Below are 18,759 nucleotides of genomic sequence, written 5' to 3'. Positions count from 1 at the left end.
ATTGCTGTCTTGTTGCTATTGAGGTTGCTGATATGTCAACTGCTGTTGGTGCTACTGTCGATAGCCCTGTTGTCTCTGATATGGCACCATTTGGCCTTGGGGCCGCATGCCTCCCGGTTGTGGCATGTTTGGTCTGTACTGTTGGTTAGGTGCTGGTGCCCATTGTTGTCCTCCTTGCCTCCGACACCCAAAATTGTTTACATAATTCATGTCCTTTCTTAACCCTTGGTTGTCACCTTCTCCATTCCATGAACACACATAATATTGATAAATGCAATGTGTACACAACCCTCCATTTGTTGTGTCAACTATATGCACTTGCTTTGTACCCATCTCATCAATCTTCTTTGTTAATATACTCATCTGAGTCATGAGTGTGGCTATGTTCTCTGCATGTGAATTATTTGGGTCAAGAGGAACTGAATGCACTATTGGTGACAGGGTCGTACCTCTCGTCATCCATCCTGAATTCTGGGCCATCTTGTCAAGAAGGATTTTACACTCTGTGAATGTTTTGCTCAGGAATGCACCCCCAGCTGAAGCATCTACATTGGCCTTTAAATTGTCTGCTAATCCCATGTAGAATCTCTGGCCGAGCATCTGGTCTGGAATACCATGGTGAGGACACTTCACTAGAATCCCTTTGAATCTTTCCCAAGTTTCCTGCAAGGTCTCAGTGGGCTGCTGCTTGAACTGCAATATCTCATCAATCTGTCTTGCAGTCTTGTTGGGTGGCTAAAACTTGTTCAGGAACTGCTTGACTAATTCCTCCCAAGTGGCAATGGAATTTATTGAGAGCGAGTTTAGCCAAGTCTGAGCTTCCCCAGTCACAGAGAACGGGAACAGTAACAACTTGATGGCTTCTGGGGTCACATTTGGCTGCCTTTGGGTCACACAAATTGACAGAAAATTTTTCAGGTGTTGTTGAGGGTCTTCAATGTGTGACCCGGAGAACAATCCCTTATTCTGCAAAAGATGCAACATGTTGTTGGTGATCTGGAATGTCTCCGCTTGTATTTGGGGCACAGCAATGGCTGTGGCCAGGTTGTCAGTTGTTGGTTGTGCCCAATCATAAAGTGTAGCTTCTGGCACAAAAGGTGTCACCACTGCGTCGTTTGGCACATTGATGTTTTCCCTGTAGTTGTTGTCCATTTCAGTTATGAGTTGGCGTGTTTGTTGTGGTTGTTTGTTCTTCTTGTTGGCACGGTTTAATGCCCTGAATGTTTTCTCGGGGTCTGAGAGTCCTTCAAGCAGTTCACCAGTCCTCGAAGATTTTCTAGGCATACACCTGAATCACACAAGAGTTCAAACGTGAGAATTTCAATGAAAAATTATTTAACACCGTAGAAAATTGATCTAAACTAATAATTCTAACACTACTTCTAAGTTGCAATAAATAACACCGTTAGTTCCCCGGAAACGACGTCAAAATTTGATCACGCCCAGCTATGCCTCATAAAAGATAAGCGGTCATTGCAAATATAATCCGGTTTTTTTCAAGTCCGGAGTCGAATCCTCAGGGAACTAACCTATCTATTACAACTCTTAGTAATGCTAGTACAAGTTCAAACAATTTCCAGATGCAAGATTTTTATCAATAAACAGGGAGATTTGTTTAACTAATGTAAAAGGATAATTAAAACTAACAATATTCTAAGTTAAAGATAATTCGATGGTAAAAAGATCTAGGGTATTGATTTCCCCAATTGCTAGCTTATTCTTAACTCTTTTGCTATAATCTCGCCGTGATACTCTATGAGGATTATGAGCTATGGGTTACCGCAATTATCTCTCGATCAACTACGATAATTTACTAGAGCATTCTCTCGAACTACTCTAGCTGATAATTTATGCAGCTCTGAATTATCCCACCAAAGTTTCATTATCTCTAACCTCACTTTTAAATTCAAGTAATGAATCTCTTCAATTACCCAAAGGTGGTGTTGTTCAACAACAATCCAACCTAGTACTCTTTCTCAAGCAACACAAGGCAATTAGACACGATTAATCGAGGGCCCATTCAATTAATCACCATACAAAATATAGTTGAACAATTATATAATAAACCTGGCTCGATTATAACAAAATTGAGTCAAAACTTCATCTAACAATTGGTTCCATCAACCCTAGATTAAATGTTTAGCTACTCATGGGAAAAGAAGATAAAAACATAAAATAATTCATAGTTCACAAAATAATGATAACAAGAAGAAGAATGAAAAACTCTAATGGTGTCTTGATCTTCTCACACTTGTTCCTGCCTCTAATTTAGTCTAAAAACAAGCTTAACCTTGACTTGGACGAGTTTGTTGAGTTTATATAGGGTTAGGATAAGTTTTCCACGTTTTACACTTTAGCCCTTAAACTTCTTGGCTTTCTCCAGATCGACCGCGGTCGCGGGACAACCGCGGCGCGACCGCGGTGATTTATAACCATTCTGTTTTCTGCTTTCTTCCACCGCATTCCAGCCGCGGTCCGACTGCGGTCGCGGTGGACTGTTGTCCAGTTTTTCTTCACCTTTTCTTGCTCGTTTTCATCCGGGCTCTTCTCGATTGGCCTTGTATCTTTATTTTTGACCCCAAAACACTCTATATCTTCCTCCTAACTCTGAGTAGCTCCTGCAAAGCATAGAAACCTCAATTAGAGTATTTTGTTATCATTTAGCACTTAAATCATCAATAAGGCATGGTTAATTTAGAGCATAAATAGCATCTACATCGCATAATATAGGCTACTATCATAGAGCATTTGCTCATTATATTATTATTCTGTTTAAATCATATGGTATTGGGCTGTTGTTGTATCTTTTTAAATCATATGGTATTGGTTCTTAAGCCGAAGTCCTTAACTAGTGTAGGCGCTAACTAGACACTTTAATAGTAGACTAGTGCTTGTATTGTATCGTTTGGTACGCGGACTAAACGAGATTATAATTCCTAGACTAATTTATTCCGCCTGGGAGGTGGGATAAAATAATACCAAGTTTGATGGGATAAAGTGGGATAAGATGGGATATCAAGGATTAAGTCTTGGACTAAGTTTATACCATGTTCGGTTGACGGTATAATTTTATCCCGGAATAAATTTATACCATCAATCGAACATGATATAAATTTAGTACCATACTTTATCTCATCTTATCCCACCTTCTCTCGCGTACCAAACGACCCCTATGTATTTTCTCTTGATTCCACTCCTTTAATTTCAATTTTTTTTAATAAAAAAATTTAAAACTCGGTGAATAATGGATCTGACCTCTCTACCTTCTTGGCTACTTAAATACCGCACCTAATTCCCTTGCTGAACTGGAACTCTTTACGTGCACCTATCGCACATCACATGTTATACTATCTTTATGCTCATATTTTTGGTTCTTTTTCGTTTGAAGGCCAATGTATGGGTTGAGTTATAAGAAGATGCAAAGGTGTGAAAACAGAGGAAACTTGGGAAAGCAATACCACAAAATTATTTTTTTGTCAACATTAGCTGCTACCATTAATAAGCATAATCAAAATGAACTTTTGATGACAATGACTTCACCTTGTTCTTAACTCACGTTTGTATAAACTTCTATAATATCCAGCTGTTAATCCTCACAAAGCGACAATAGTGAGTTATTACTAGGTATCAGTTTAAGATATCAAATCAAATGGGTTTTGGCAGCATTGAATAGAAGCTTTTCTTCCATACAAGAAACCTCTAAAACTCTAATTAAGCAAGCACGCAAGCAATTGGCCTGGGAAAAGTACCAAGTAAATTGTTTTTTTTTCCCTATTACATAGTTTCCTATTTATTATTCTATTTGCTTCAATTTATGTGACACTATTTTTTTATACTTGAAAAAAATTAACTTTAGACTTAACATTTTAATTTTAATAAAAAAATTATAGTCACACAAGTGCTACGACATATTTAAAGTTATAGGTGTCAAAAATCACTATTTCTTTCTTAAACTATGTTTCAATTCGAAATATGTCACATAAATTATAATAAAAAGAGCATTTAAAAATCAATATAAGTGTAGCTCGTTATTAACAATTTACAGTCAACATACTATTTTTTTTTTTTTTTTGGGGGGACAAAATTGAACTAATGTTAACGACCATTGAAGTGTTCCCACTAATGTGAAAACAAAAACAGGGAGTATTTTGCTTTGTTTTGTTTTTCGATATGGTCCCCATCAATTGGAGGAGAATTAGTTACTCCTACCCACTATTTACACTAAATAAATTATAGTAATATGTGTCTTTATATATATTGTTATCACTAATTACTGCTAATTAATACACATAAAGGACCAAATTGAATCTTATGCATGTACCTTTGCATTATCATAATAGGCTATCTTTGTGCCTTGAACATGTGGCCTCTTAGTCGTATGATGACAACTTTGTTGGCTCAAGAAGCAACTTAGTCATATGGCCTCTTATTGTTGTGCCAACTTTTTCCTAATTAATACAGGTAATTATCTTAATTCATCATTGATCCTAATCAATTAATATGGTTTAGTGAAAACATCCATTACACAAAAATTTAGCGAATGCACTACAACCAAAATTCCCAATAAATCCCCTTCTAAAGTTCTTAGTCTAAACCCCAAAGCTTGAGGAAATGTCGTCCAATTCCCTAAAGTATCACAAATTCCAAAAGGGACCCATCTAAAACAGCAATACAACACCAAGATATGACAAAGAAATGAGTCGATCAACGTCAAGAATTGGAAGGAAGTCATTAATGATGGCAACTACTCTACTCGTCCAATCACTTGTTTTCTTTTGAGAAAAATATAAAACTACACTTTGTTACTCCGTATTTTGGATGGACGGGGTTTGTCACAATGTCATTGGCCTGTTGAAGCCCAATTTTTGGGTGTCGCCTTTATGCTGCCTCCACGATAAGGTACTTATTATAATCCCTACTGGAATACAAAAACGTTGCTTTTTTTCTCTATTCCCAAAAAAAAAAAAACTCACATGAACCAAGAGTCTTCAATTAAACTGAAAAATATAAATTTCCTAACCACGATTAAATGCTACATAGTAAAGTTTAGTTATATAGAAGACGGTACGTTTTGATATCCTAAGACCAGGATCTTCCTCAAATAACCTCTCTACCTTCTTTAAGGTAGGGATAAAGCAGTATACCCAAATACCTGGTGTATGGAAATGAGTATGACTAAGAGACGACAGTATGAACTATGTCAAGTTGTGTATTACAGAAGAGAAAAAAAAGAAAGGAACAAAATCTTTATATTATATCTCTAGAGTACAAAGTATAAAATACAAAATAAGTTGCCACAGCATGAAATTTCCAATCCAGCTGAAATTAGTTCTTTTTAGTGGTAGTAGCTAGATGCTGGAAACAACTGAGACACCTAGAAATCTACTGCCTTAATTATCAATACAATAGTCCCAACCCCATTTCTACAGAACTTCACAAAGCAAGCTCAAAACAAGCTGAAGCTTCTTTGAATTACTCAAATACCAATTCTTAGGCACCAGATTGGCTGACTTCACTGCTTTTACATGTAGAAGACCATAGAACTGATCCTCAGATGGAGAATTACAACCCAACGACGTACGAGTAAGGGTGAGATGTATCTACTTAATCATCTAATATACACGATATACTATATATTACTGAAGAGGAAAAACCTGAGTGGAAGGTCAAGATTCTGTTATGTATAAGCTGGCTATAATTGAAGTTAAGTGAATCTATGAACAGTTAGGACTTAGGATGGATGAAGCTGGTTATCTCCTTCATTAGGCAGCGAAAATGGTCGTTATTAGGCAAGAAGTAGAAACCAATCGTTGCTAGCTTTAGGTATAGTAGATTCACCTCATGCCCTGATTTCTGCAAACCTTTAACATAAGCCAATTGCCAATCTTGAACAAGATCCAAACCAGCTACCACAACTAGGCTCTTTGGAAACTTAACTCCTTCTAGGTTTTTACCTCTAGGTCCAAATATATTACACGCCGGATGGTCCCTATCTTCCCCTTGTGGTAAATATGCTCTCCAATACCAATCCCTATCTTGAATTGTTACAAAAAATTTACCATCCAATCTCTTCTCAGATTCAGTCCTTTTTTGCCCACCAAACATGGGATGAAGGAGAATATTACCTAATACTTCGACCCCGTTTTCAGCAGCCCTTACAGCAACATGATGAGCAATGTTACCACCAGAACTATCACCAGCCAAGTATGCATGAACTTCTGAATCTTTCCCGCTTCGAAGCCATGGCCTTGACTTTACCCATTTAAGAGCACTCCATCCATCATCATATGCACAAGGGTATCGATGCTCAGGTGATCGTCTATAGTTCACAGATACAACAACAGCCTTACAAATGCTAACAAGGCGACGACAGAATGTATCATAAATAGCACTATTAGCTGAGGAATGAGTAAAACTTCCACCATGAAAAAATACAATAACAGGAACAATTTCTGTGGTACTCAAAGGTTTCTCAAGTTCTACTTTACCCCATTCATCCTCATTGTCTGGAGCAGGTCTACAGACGCGGTTAAGTAAGCTTGTCGCCCGATCAACAACATCAAAAGAGTAAACCCCATCAACTGGAAATGAGTTAGCAGGGACCTTTCGCTCCAAGAACTCAGCCAAATCGCGATTGAACGTGCCATCTGACCGCCGTAACATGTTGTAAGCCAGTTTGAAATTGGAAATGAGGATCCATGTATTAAGTGGAACCAATCTCTGTCAAAAGGGACATAGTACCTAGTCATTATAGAACATCTAAATTGATGCAAGAAACAAATTGATCATATCAAATGTATCTTTATCCACAACTAGGAATTACAAAAGAAAGCATCAGACTTTCTTCTTCTTTCTTTTTTGAAAGGGTAAAAAGCATTATAGTTTTTCTCTTTTTTTGCATAACCAGAAAAAGGAAATGATGGCAAAATAAGAGAAATTTAAACCCCAAATGGCAATAGGAAAGAAAGGTAATTTCAAAAAGGGTGTCGAATTGGTAAAAGGATATGCCAAACAAACATAAGAATGACAGAGCAAATACATTAGCAAAGCTCATATCAGCAAAATCAACGATAAAGATTCTTGCTTTTGCCCCAAAAACGTTCGGTTCTCAAAAAACTGAACTTTTCTCAGAAAACTGAGGCCTAAGCTCTTTATTATTAAAAAAAAAAAAATCCTTGATTATATATGAAATGATCCTTTAATTAAGGAAACTAACGAAACTGATAACAGCAAAGCAAGAAATGGTAGAAATTAGATATACTAAAGAATAACAAGTTGAATTAAAGAAAATACCTTAGATTCAGCAGCGTTAACTTCATTATCACCTGCCATGACTATTACACAAGAATCAATCTTTAGAAATGGGCACTAATCTTCAAAAAGATCAGCTTTTAGCGCTCATAATGAAAAAGAGACTTTGATTTCTCGTTTTGAGTTTCAAACAACAGAGAGTGAAAGAGGAATAGAAAGGGGAAATATAAAGACAGTTTAATAAGAACAGAGAAAAAAAGGGTAAGAAGTAAGGAGAGGAGAGAGAGAGAGAGATGGGCATGGAGTCAAAAAGCAAAGGCCAAAGGGGCAATAGACGACAAAGCAGGCGCCAAAATATACACTGCGTAATATGACCCACCATTAATTTACTCACATTTGTAAATAAAAAATCTTCTCTACTATCTCGGTTTAACCGCGTGTATGGATCGCATCGTTACTTTAAATATAATATTTATTTTAATTATAATTTTAATTTTATTATATTGTATCGTTAAATTTATTATTATATAACGACGAAAAATGTTACATTACGAAACGATAGATTTAGTATGGTGGCGAAGTTTCTTTGCTTTTTTTCCTCTCGTCATGTCCTTCTCTATTATTAAATAATCATATTTTATTCTTTATCCTACTTTTATATATAACAATTCTACTTCGTATCCTAATTTTTTAGTAATGTTATAAGTTTATTCTTCGTATTGTTAGTGCGTGACATCATGAAACTGTATTGGTCAAAATCTGACCTCTGCGGTCGGCCTAACCAAGATCCCGTCCAAGCAACGAGACAGTGGAAGAAGACATGGTTTGCTCCAAACCCCGTACTCACAATACTAGCCATGACAAAGAACGATACTCAGGGAACGATGAAAGCGGACGTGGTGTGAAACTGTATTGACCCAAGGATTCTCAAACTATATATAGGGAGGGAATCTTCCATTGAAGGGGGGCTTTTTCTCTCTCTTCCCACTCCTCGGTAATCTTCTTAGCAAAAAGGAAAACAAAGCAATCTTCCACGGAGGATATAAAACAGTCATCTCCATCGATTAACGAAAGGAGAAATGAAAAACATCAATAAGATTGATCGCCCCTATTTCATCTTATGCATTATTTTCCGATTTGTTTATGGATCTGGAGGTTATTATGTTTGACTAAGATTTACCTCTTCATCCTCTCTAATTGATTTAATCAAAAAGGTTTCGATAACTTTTGGTGAAACAGAAACGACGGCAAACGATACATTCTATCCAAATATTGTATTCATTAAATAATACAGTACAATACGATACATTATGAAACAACACGTAGAAACAATCCAAACAAGTTGTAAGAAATAAGGAGAGAAGAAAAGAACAGATGAGTTTTTTTTTTTCATTTTCTTTTTAGTAACAGGGAAGAGCGAATATTCAACTGCAATACCATATAGTATCAACTTGTTAAGATTGAAGTTTAATCAGTTTTGTACACTGCATCGGATTTGGAATGTACCAGCAATTATCTGTACTTATGGCCTTTGAATAAAGATTTTGTTCCCTGTTTCAATTCATCTCATTATACAAAATAAAAATAAAAATAACAAAATTTCTCTATATTGTGATATTGTCTAATGTATAAAATATCTACTAGGGACTCTTAAAAAATGCAGGACCTACATCAAACATATTAAAGTAAGTAATATATATTCCAAACTATTGGAATCGCGTGCGGTAAATCCTTTCCTTCCATTTAGTCTATCTTTTGTTAAGTATGTAATGATTTCCAAGAGATTGTGATGTTGCTACTTGGAAATAATTCATTTCATGTGATTTAATATCTAGTACATCCTATTTTAACTCTTTTAGTTACCATGATTTCACACCTACAAATTGGAGCATATGTACATCAAGGCAAGCTATTAAATTATCTCAAATGATTAGGGTTGGCAAGCGGTGCGGTGCGGGTGCGGGCAAACCCGCATAAATCTGCAAAGATCTCAACCCGCCCCCCGCCCACGCCCCGCATAGCATTTTCACCCGCATCCACTCGCCTCCGCACAGACCCGCGTCCACCCGCCCCGCACCGCATAAGTTTTTTTTTTCATTTTGTTTGCTTATTTCCTTTTTATATTTTAGCTGAAATTCAATTTAATCAATCAAAAATTTGAAAGTTTTTTGTTTCTTAAGTGCTGAATCTCAATTAAAAAAAAAAAAGAAGCAAATATTTGCTACTCATTGTAAAAAATGCTAATGATCCCTTAGTGTATTAATTTAGTATTTATTGTAAAATAATATTCACAGTTACCGCAATACTATTTCTAATAAACCCTAATGAATGTCTTTACATCACAATTTAGTTTCACAAAAATAGATTGTTATATGTCTTAGTTTTTATGAAAATATTCTTTTCAGATTATGAAAATATTCTAAGTAGTATTAATGTATTATCTTTGACGAACTATATCATAAAATTATTATTAATATAATAAGCAAATTGTTTATGTTTTCTTTTTTCAAAATGGATTAGCAATTTATTGAGAAACAAGTTTTATGGGTCATATGGTGATCACGGGAGAAGGAAAATCCTTACACCCGCAACCCGTCCCGCATCAGTATTTTATGAAAAGTACTTCAACCCGCCTCGCCTCGCCCCACTTAAGTTTAAACTTGCACTGTCCCGCATAGCCTTATACCTGCACCGCCCCGCATAGCCTTAAACTCGCACCGCCTCATTTGCCATCCCTACAAACGAGTTACGACCTTCTCTTATTAGCACCTGCAACACTCATCTCTTGAATGCATGTGTTGTAATTAAACAATTTACAATTTAGTATTTGCTACTTAGTATATAACATTGTTGGTCTTATATAATACTTCTTCATTCCAGTTTATACAACTCTATCTTTTTCGTTCTATAACCATAAAAATTGTCAAGTATATTTAAAATCACAAGCTTCTAAATTATAAGAAAAAAATAGTAAATTCGTATGCAATCGAACACCTACTCTTCAAATGAAACAAAATGTATAAAATAAAACAGCAATATAAATTAATACAATACTACTATACGTTTCATCAAAACGTGCTGTAACTCTAGCTTTTCTTGCGTGCTGCCGACGCCATGGTACGTGGCGACAATATATTATCACTCTTCTCTCGCCAGGTAAGTCAATTGACAAAATTACCCTAACTATCTTAATCAAACTACATCCACTACCTCGGAGTATGACACGTAATTTGTCATTTAGCGCACAGCCGCGTGACGGCATGTCTTCGTCAGATTCTATGAAGAAAAAAGAGAGAGAGAAGATTTGGATTTTGTCGTCCTTTCGCCTATGCATTTAATCTACACCTTTTATTCATTAAGCAACCGACACGTGTTTATTGGGGCCCACCACGGGGCAAAGCAGGTACTATGAAGGTGGGGTCTGGAAACTTTTTAAGTGGGACCAATTGGATAGGGCCTGCCCGTTTCCGACACGTGTTTCCTGGAGTAAGGGTAAATATTTTCTTTGCAAGTTGATTGATTAGATTTTTCTTTGGACAGCAGAAGAAACCAGATGATGAGATAGGACCATTTTTTTAAAATTTCTTGATTTTATTTATTGGATAATTGAAAGACAACAAAAAAATTAAAGAGGAGGAATATGAGTCCAAAGAAACAAAGGAAGATTTGAATAGCCAAGAATAACAATAAATCGAGCGTAATTTTATAAGTAGTGTCTGTGATGGATAAGATATATGCAAACCTTGTCTCTACTTTACAAGAGTATAGAACTTGTTTTCGATAGAAGGTCGATTCAAAGAAAGAAAGATGGAAAGCAGAGGCGAAGCTAAGATTTTTCGTTTATGAGTTCTGAACCATAATTTTTTTTACATACTGGGTTCTAAATAAATTATTTATACATATTTAATAGTAAATTTTATAACATAAATACAGGGTTTGAACCAAAACAATTGGATTCAGTGGCAGAGCCACGTTATATGAAGGGGTGTCAAATGACACCCCTTCGCAGCAAAAATACACTGTGTAGGTAGGTAAAAAAAAATTATATGTATTTGACCAAAATGTGTTGAGCCTTTTAGTTAAACTAATTAATGAGGAAATGAAGGATGAATCTTAGTTAAAAGTAATAAATTCTAGATCAAATATTGTAGGAAATCGGTAAGATGAACAACGTTGACAGCGTTAAATAGCACATTTGTATTCGATGGATGCTAATAAATATGATAACATAAATATGCAATAAATGTAGATAATGGCAATAAATGTAATAAGAAAGAATCTACCACCCAATTATTATATGATTTGGATGGTTCTTTCCTCTGACAGCAACGTGGAAAGAAGAGAAGTGAAGATGGTTATGGAATCTTTAAATCTTGTGAACAAAGATCAAATAACGTGCGCTTGAATAAGATAATCAATGAACAAGACAACTTTTGTATATTCTCTCAAGTCAACCTTTTACAATGTGTTTTTATCAGAAAGTGATGATCCCCCCATGATTCATCTCTTCCTATTTGTAAGGGGTATTTCCAAGAAACCCTAAAAAGTACAAAATAAGGAATATCCAAAGGAACATTCCTTGTATTCACTTCCAAATCTATCCTACCGTTATTTCTTTACCCCGGTTGCCCGTCCTCGACTACAATCCTCTTGAAGACGGCTTTCCGTTATTACGCCATGGTCGACCCTGTCCTCGATCCTGTTTATCTGCCATTACCAAGTCGTCAAATTTAGACAAATACAGTTAGTCCCTCCGCTTGTTGAGGTCGTAGTCTTGCACGCCCTCGATAAGCAGACCCGGTTTGCGTCCGTCAAGAGGAAATTTGGTCGTGTTGAACGAGTCGAATCGGCCGAGATCGAGAAAACGGCGTGGACAGCGGGGTTGTGGTTGGTGTGGCTAACGTGAGGTGACGTCATGGCCACGCGCGTCATCATTACGCGTCTTCCCGATGCAACGTCTGTGCATCTACCGCTTCGATTTTGGCCGTTGACGGTCCTTTGCTCCGATTCTCACGCCACCCAACCCTATAAATAGGTGGAGGGTTTCATTTTTCGGAAATTTTCGCCATTTCTCATTTTGCATAAGTACTGTTCTTCTCTGACCTTCTTCTCCAATTTCCGTTTTCGATTTCTTGCAGCTTCTTTCTTATCCTTTCTTTCTTACCCAGTTGTTATCTCCTTCTTCAGACTTTGTTACACACATTCATTACAGAAATATGTCGCAATCCCTTTACATTCACGATGAGGTCTCCAATGCCACTCCATTATCGGTGGCCCTTCCTCTAAGGGGTGAGGAATTTATGACTGAAGAGGACGACAACTTCCCTACTACGGAGGAGATAGTCCCCAAAAATCCTTTGGTTAGGAATGATTTTCCAAAGGAGCCTGCTCCTGCTCCTGCTCCTGCTCCTGCTCAAACTCTTTCTGAGACGGGACCGCCTTACATAGCCAACCTCCGATCCAAATATCGCATTCCTCCCCACGTCGAAATTGTTCCGGCCGGAGACGACATTGTGGAGGTTCACCGACCTGGATATTGTGCCTTCTATGTTTATCCGTTCATGATTGATTATACTCTTCATCTCCTTCCGCTAGCAGAGGAATTTTGTCGAGTTTACGATGTCTGCCTGGCGCCACTCTCCCTCTATTTGTATAAAGTTTTCTTAATGCTAATGAAGTATGCAGAGTTGGCTGGCTGTGAGGTCGACGTTCGTTACCTGCTGCATCAAGACCGAGCACCTGGTGGGGGACCCGACTGGGTTTTCCCGAGTAGTGGAACTATAATCGTAAGTGTCTTTATCGCACGCTCGTTATCTTTTTTCGGCCTTTCATTTTCGGCTCACTTGCGGCTTCCTTGTTTTTCAGCTGAGAGGCGTCCACCTTCTCGTGTCTTTGACATTGAAGATTGGGTGGCTCATGTGTTACCTCACATGGTGGGGATTCGTGATTGGGCATCTTTTCACAAGCGTTTTGGACCCAAGATCCCGTATAGTAAGTGTTACTTTTGCTTCAACTTATTGTTGTTTACCATTGCTCTTTGATGCGACCTCCCTTTGGTGCTAGGTCGACGAATTTCCAAGAAGAAGGCTCCAGTGACGGTATTTCACCAAGCTATCGCATCGGCTGGAATGCAATTTGCTTTAGCCGAGTCTGCTCGCGGAGGTCGTACTCAAGCTCCACCAATAAGGGATTCCGCCCCTTAGACTATTGTTGTGCGAGATGAGATCTCTTCCCGGGCTATCTATCATCTTGTAGATGAGTAGGGTAATGGAGAGGAGTCACCATCGAGGAAACGGCGGGACCTCGGGACGGCCGTCGTCGCTGACATTGAGCCGGAGAAAATCATTGCTTCGGAAGCGACGTTTGCACTTGCACCAGACGTAGGGACCATTTTTATGGCGGGTGCCGTTATGGAGAGGAGGCCACTTGGGGCCGAGGGGGTGCGTGATAGCGGGGAGCTTGTAAGGGTCGCAGAAGGTGGCGTGTCATCGGCGACTGGGGGAAATAGAGCGGTACCTGCGGGGGACGACGGTTCTGGCTCGGATGTCGATCTTGAGGAGGTACGGGCCTTCCTGGAGAGGAATACTCATGTGGAGATAAGGACGGAGGGTCCTAATCGGAATGTAATCACTCCATTGGGCTATGACCTTTTGGCCAACTCAGAACGGGCGATGCCGTCCTTTGCCCCCCCTGTGCGCAGCTTCTGAGAACACGGCACTACAGGCGATGAGCGATGCGGAGTTGTGTTGAGTATATCTGGCATGGCTCTGCGAGTAAGTGCTTTTCAATGTTGGGATTTGTTTCACATGTGTAATTTGCTCATACTGACTCCTTTCTTTTGCATGTCAGACTCTTATTATGGGAATCGAGCGTCGGCGGGAGGAGCGGAGGACGACCATATTTAAGAAGGTAACCTCCAAGTACAGGGAGTACCATACTAAGCACCGAACGTTGGTCGGCGTTTTTAATTAGGATAGCGAATTCCAGTTGCTTCGTGATGTGCTTAAACAGAAAGATGAGGATTTGATAAGAAAGATGAAGATCTAAAGGAGAGGGATGATGAGCTAACGAGAGCCATCGGTAGGTGCAGCAAGCTTGAGGTAGCTCTAAAGGCCAAGGAGGATGAGCTCGAGGTGATCAAAGGGGTGATGGCTTAGAATGTTGACCTTCAGACGCGGGTGGCATCCTTAACTGCTGAATTTGGGCAGAGGGAGGTGAGCATCCTTAACTGCTGAATTTGGGCAGAGGGAGGCGAAGGCTGTCGATCTAAGGGGCGAGTTGAGCGCTATGGTCGAAGAATTGACTCGTGCCGAGAAAGGCAGAGTGGCCGCTATGGCTGAAGCAACGGACTTAGAAGATGCCCTCCGCGTTTGTAGGTCCAAGCGGGATATTGAGGTGGAGACATCGCTGCCTATGGTGGCGAGGTTAGAAGAGCGGATCCAGGTCTAGAGGCGGAGTTGTCTAGATTGAACGAGCATGTCGTTACCCTGAAGGCTGAGGAGGTGCGATGGCAGTCACATCCATCTACGTCTCATACTTCTGCCGATCCCGGCGTGCCGCGGGAGTTGTATGAGATGTGGGTTCCCGCCGAGGTTCAACTCGACGTGTATAAGTCTTTGAAAGCCGTCGGGAAAATTTCCGAAGTAGAACTCGAGGGTGTCCGTGTTAAGGCACGTGCGGCCCGTGCAGCTTGTGGTTACGCCCTTGGTACTCCTGGTGGGGATGATGTTGACAATGATGCAGATAGGCTCGCCTCCGATTCTTGGTATGATGACGAGTATGCCAATGGGGATGACGTGGCGTAAAGCCGTCATACTTAGTTTTTGTTTTGTTTTGCTATTTTTGTGAGGGCGTCTTTGGGCCCTTTGTAAAAAGTATTGTAATGTGACAGTTGTAATGGAACAACTCCCTTTTTGCTACGTGTTTCTTGATTTTCGTTCTCTTTTCTTTTTGCTATGTGAGGAAGTCCCTGATTTTTTGATGAGTTCGATGTTCGACACGGTCGAACATTGAAGATTTCGAACGAGGTCGAATATTAAGTAGTTTGAGCAAAGTCGAATGTAAAGTAATTCGAGCGAGGTCGAATGTAAAATAATTTGAGCGAGGTCGAATGTAAAGTAATTCGAGCGAGGTCGAATGTAAAGTTATTCGAGCGAGGTCGAATGTAAAATAATTCAAGCAAAGTCGAATGTAGAATAATTCGAGCGAGGTCGAACGTACAGTAATTCGAGCGAGGCCGAATGTAAAATAATTCGAGCGAGGTCGAATGTAAAGTGTGAAAAGACTTGGTGGAGAGTAAAGATGCTGCTTTATTTCAGTCATTAGAGAATATTACATGTGTCTGTTTGTTTCATACATATATTGGAGAAGTTCTCATGTATCCAGTCCCTTCATCGTTCGGCCTAGAGAAGTAACGGCAGGCGGGGCGATGAATTATACTTTAACTTCGAGATGTCCCCTTTGTCGCCTCATTAAAAACCATCCCAAGAAAACCCAACTGGTACAAAACCCGGGTGAGGAAAAAAGAGTACGACGTGGAGGGCGTCTGTTTTCAGAAGTTGAAGTATTTGAGATGGGCGACGTTCCAATTGTTTTGTAGTAGCTTTATCTCTATTGTTTCTAGTTGGAATGATCCTTTGTTTTCTGCCGCCGTGATTTTGTATGGCCCGTCCCAATTGGTTCCTAGTTTGCCTTCCCTCGATTCTTTGCTCGCTTGTGTTTTGGGCTTGAGTACATAGTCTCCGACTTTGAGTGGTCGTACTTTGGCTTTTTTGTTGTAGTACCATTCTGCTTTTTGCTTTTGGGCTACCATTCTTATGTAAGCCATGTCTCTTCGCTCCTCTGCTTCGTCGAGGTCTTGTTTCTGTTCTCGTCATTGCTTGGACCACTTTCATTAGAGTATCTCAAACTGGGTTCCCCGACCTCGACTGGTATCTTGGCATCAGTCCCGTAGACTAGTAAAAATGGCATTTCTCCTGTGCTTGTTTTTGGCGTGGTGCGGTATGCCCACAGTACCTCTGGTAGTAATTCCAGCCATAATCCCTTGGCGTCTTCAAGCTTTTTCTTCAAGATATTCAGTATTGTTTTGTTGGAGGATTCATCCTGGCCGTTACCGGCAGGGTGATATGGCGTGGAGAGTGTTCGCTTGATGTGCCATTTTTCGAAGAACTCGGCGGTCTTCTTTCCAGTGAATTGGGATCCATTGTCACAACTGATTTCTTTGGGGATTCCGAAGCGGCATATGATGTTTCTCCATATGAATATGATAACTTCTTGTTCGCGTATTTGGGTGAACGCACCTGTTTCTACCCATTTGGAAAAATAGTCAGTTAAAACCAAAAGAAAACGTACATTACCTCACCCTGCTGGGAGGGGTCCGACGATGTCCATTCGCCATTTGATGAACGGCCATGGTAATGTAACAGAGTGGAGGTCCTCGCCCGCTTGGTGTATCATAGGAGCATATTTCAGGCATTGTTCTCACTTCTTGACGTAATCGGCGGCTTCCTTCTTCATTGCGGGCCAATAATATCCTGCTCGAATGAGGCATTTGACGAGGGCTCGATTTCCGGTATGGGCACCGTAGTGGCCTTCGTGTACTTTCTCGAGCACGCGTCTTGTTAGTTCCGCCCTAGGTATTTCGCCAAGGGACCCCAAACGTTCTTTTGTATAGGTCGTGATCTATGATACTGTACCTGGCCGCCTGTATTCCAAGCTTTTTGGCTTCCTTTTTGTCTGCTGGGAGTACTCCTTCCTACAAATATGTTATAATACGATTGTCCAGTCCCAAGTCAAATATACAGAGTGTACCTCGAGTTGGTCTATTGATGAGTGGAGGAGGGTGACCATGTTTTCCTTCGTGATGTTTTTGGTGGCCGCTGCTAACTTGGCGAGACCATCTGCCTCGATGTTTTATGCTCGAGGTATCTGATCGAATCAACATTCATGGAACTGTGGTAGCAGTTTATGAATTTCTGCCTGCTACTTTTGAAGCCTCTGCTCTTTGATTTGGAAAGTCCCTGTGACTTGGTTGACAACGAGTTGCGAGTCGCATATAAGGACGACTCGTCGCGCTCCGTATTTGAGAGCTAGCTTTAATCCTGTAATTACGGCCTCATACTCGGCCTCATTGTTAGTCATATCAGGGCACCGTATGGATTTGCGAATGACTTCGCCTGTTGAGACCTCGAGTACGAGTCCCAATCCAGATCCTAACGCGTTGGATGCGCTGTCGGTGTATAGGACCCATAGGTCGGGCAGACTGGATGAGGTACGAGAAATTTCTTGTTCGACCTTAGTTACTCCCTCCGTTCCAATTTATGTGAACCTGTTTGACTGGGCACGGAGTTTAAGAAAAAATGAAGACTTTTAAAATTTGTGGTCCTAAACAACTCAAAAAGGGCCCCAGAGTATTTATGTGGTTGTAAAAGCTTCTCATTAAGGGTAGAATTGTAAGTTTAAGCTAAATTGTTACCAAATTTAGAAAGGGTTCAATCTTTTTTGAACGGACCAAAAAGAAAACAGGTTCACATAAACTAGAACGGAGGGAGTATTATTTTGGCACTAAAATCGGAGACGAAGTCGGTGAGTACCTGCGATTTTATTATTGTTCGCGGCTGATATTTTATATCATGCTCGCTCAATTCTATGGCCCATTTGGCCAATCTCCCCGATAGCTCGGGTTTATGCAGGATACCTCGTAGGGGAAAGGTTGTTACCATCGATATGAGGTGGCATTAAAAATAAGGTCTAAGCTTCCGTGAAGCTATGACCAATGCCAAGGCTAATTTTTTTGAGGTGAGGGTACCTCGTTTCGGCATCGACGAGAGTTTTGCTAATATAATAGATTGGAGATTGCGTACCTTTATCTTCGCGGACTAATACTGCGCTTACCGTGACCTCTGATACGGCCAAGTATATTAGAAGGCGTTCACCGGGCTCTGCTTTGGCGAGTAGCGGGGGCGAATAGAAGTACGCCTTTAGTTATCTTAGGGCCTCGATACATTCTGCGTTCCATCGAAGCCCATTTTCCTTTTTGAGAACGTTAAAGAATTTGCGGCATCTGTCGGAGGATCGTGAGATGAACCTCGACAGGGCAGCTATGCGGCCCATCAATTTTTGCACCTGTTTCTTGCTGGTTAACACTTCGGGTATTCCCTCAATGGACTTGATTTGGTCGGGGTTGACCTCGATGCCTCTTCGTGACACCAAGAAATCGAGGAACTTGCCAGAAGTTACGCCGAAGGCACATTTTTCTGGGTGCACATTTTTCGGGGTTCAGACTCATGTTGTATTGCCTTAGTATTCCGAAGGCTTCTTTCAGGTGGTCGACGTGATCTTCTTTCCTTTTCTATTTGACCAACATGTCGTCTATGTAAACTTCCAAAATTTTGCCGAGTTGGTCCTTGAACATTTTGGTTACCAATCTTTGATAAGTTGCCCCTGCGTTCTTTAAGCCAAATGGCATGACTCGATAAAAGTACGTTCCTTGATGGGTGATGAATGTAT

At 40.0% G+C, this 18,759-nt stretch overlaps 1 protein-coding gene across 1 annotated transcript; it reads right to left on the bottom strand.

Moving 5' to 3' along the window:
• LOC109232106 (gibberellin receptor GID1B-like) lies at positions 5,226-7,574 on the bottom strand. Its single transcript, XM_019397768.1, has 2 exons — positions 7,294-7,574; positions 5,226-6,720 (listed from the first exon to the last, which is right to left on the bottom strand). The coding sequence occupies exons 1-2, from the start codon at positions 7,330-7,332 to the stop codon at positions 5,725-5,727; spliced, it is 1,035 nt and encodes a 344-aa protein (XP_019253313.1). The 5' UTR covers positions 7,333-7,574; the 3' UTR covers positions 5,226-5,724.

Source organism: Nicotiana attenuata, chromosome 9, assembly GCF_001879085.1.
Source record: "Nicotiana attenuata strain UT chromosome 9, NIATTr2, whole genome shotgun sequence".
Taxonomy (NCBI): Eukaryota; Viridiplantae; Streptophyta; class Magnoliopsida; order Solanales; family Solanaceae; genus Nicotiana; species Nicotiana attenuata.
This window is presented reverse-complemented; position numbering and strand designations above follow the sequence as displayed.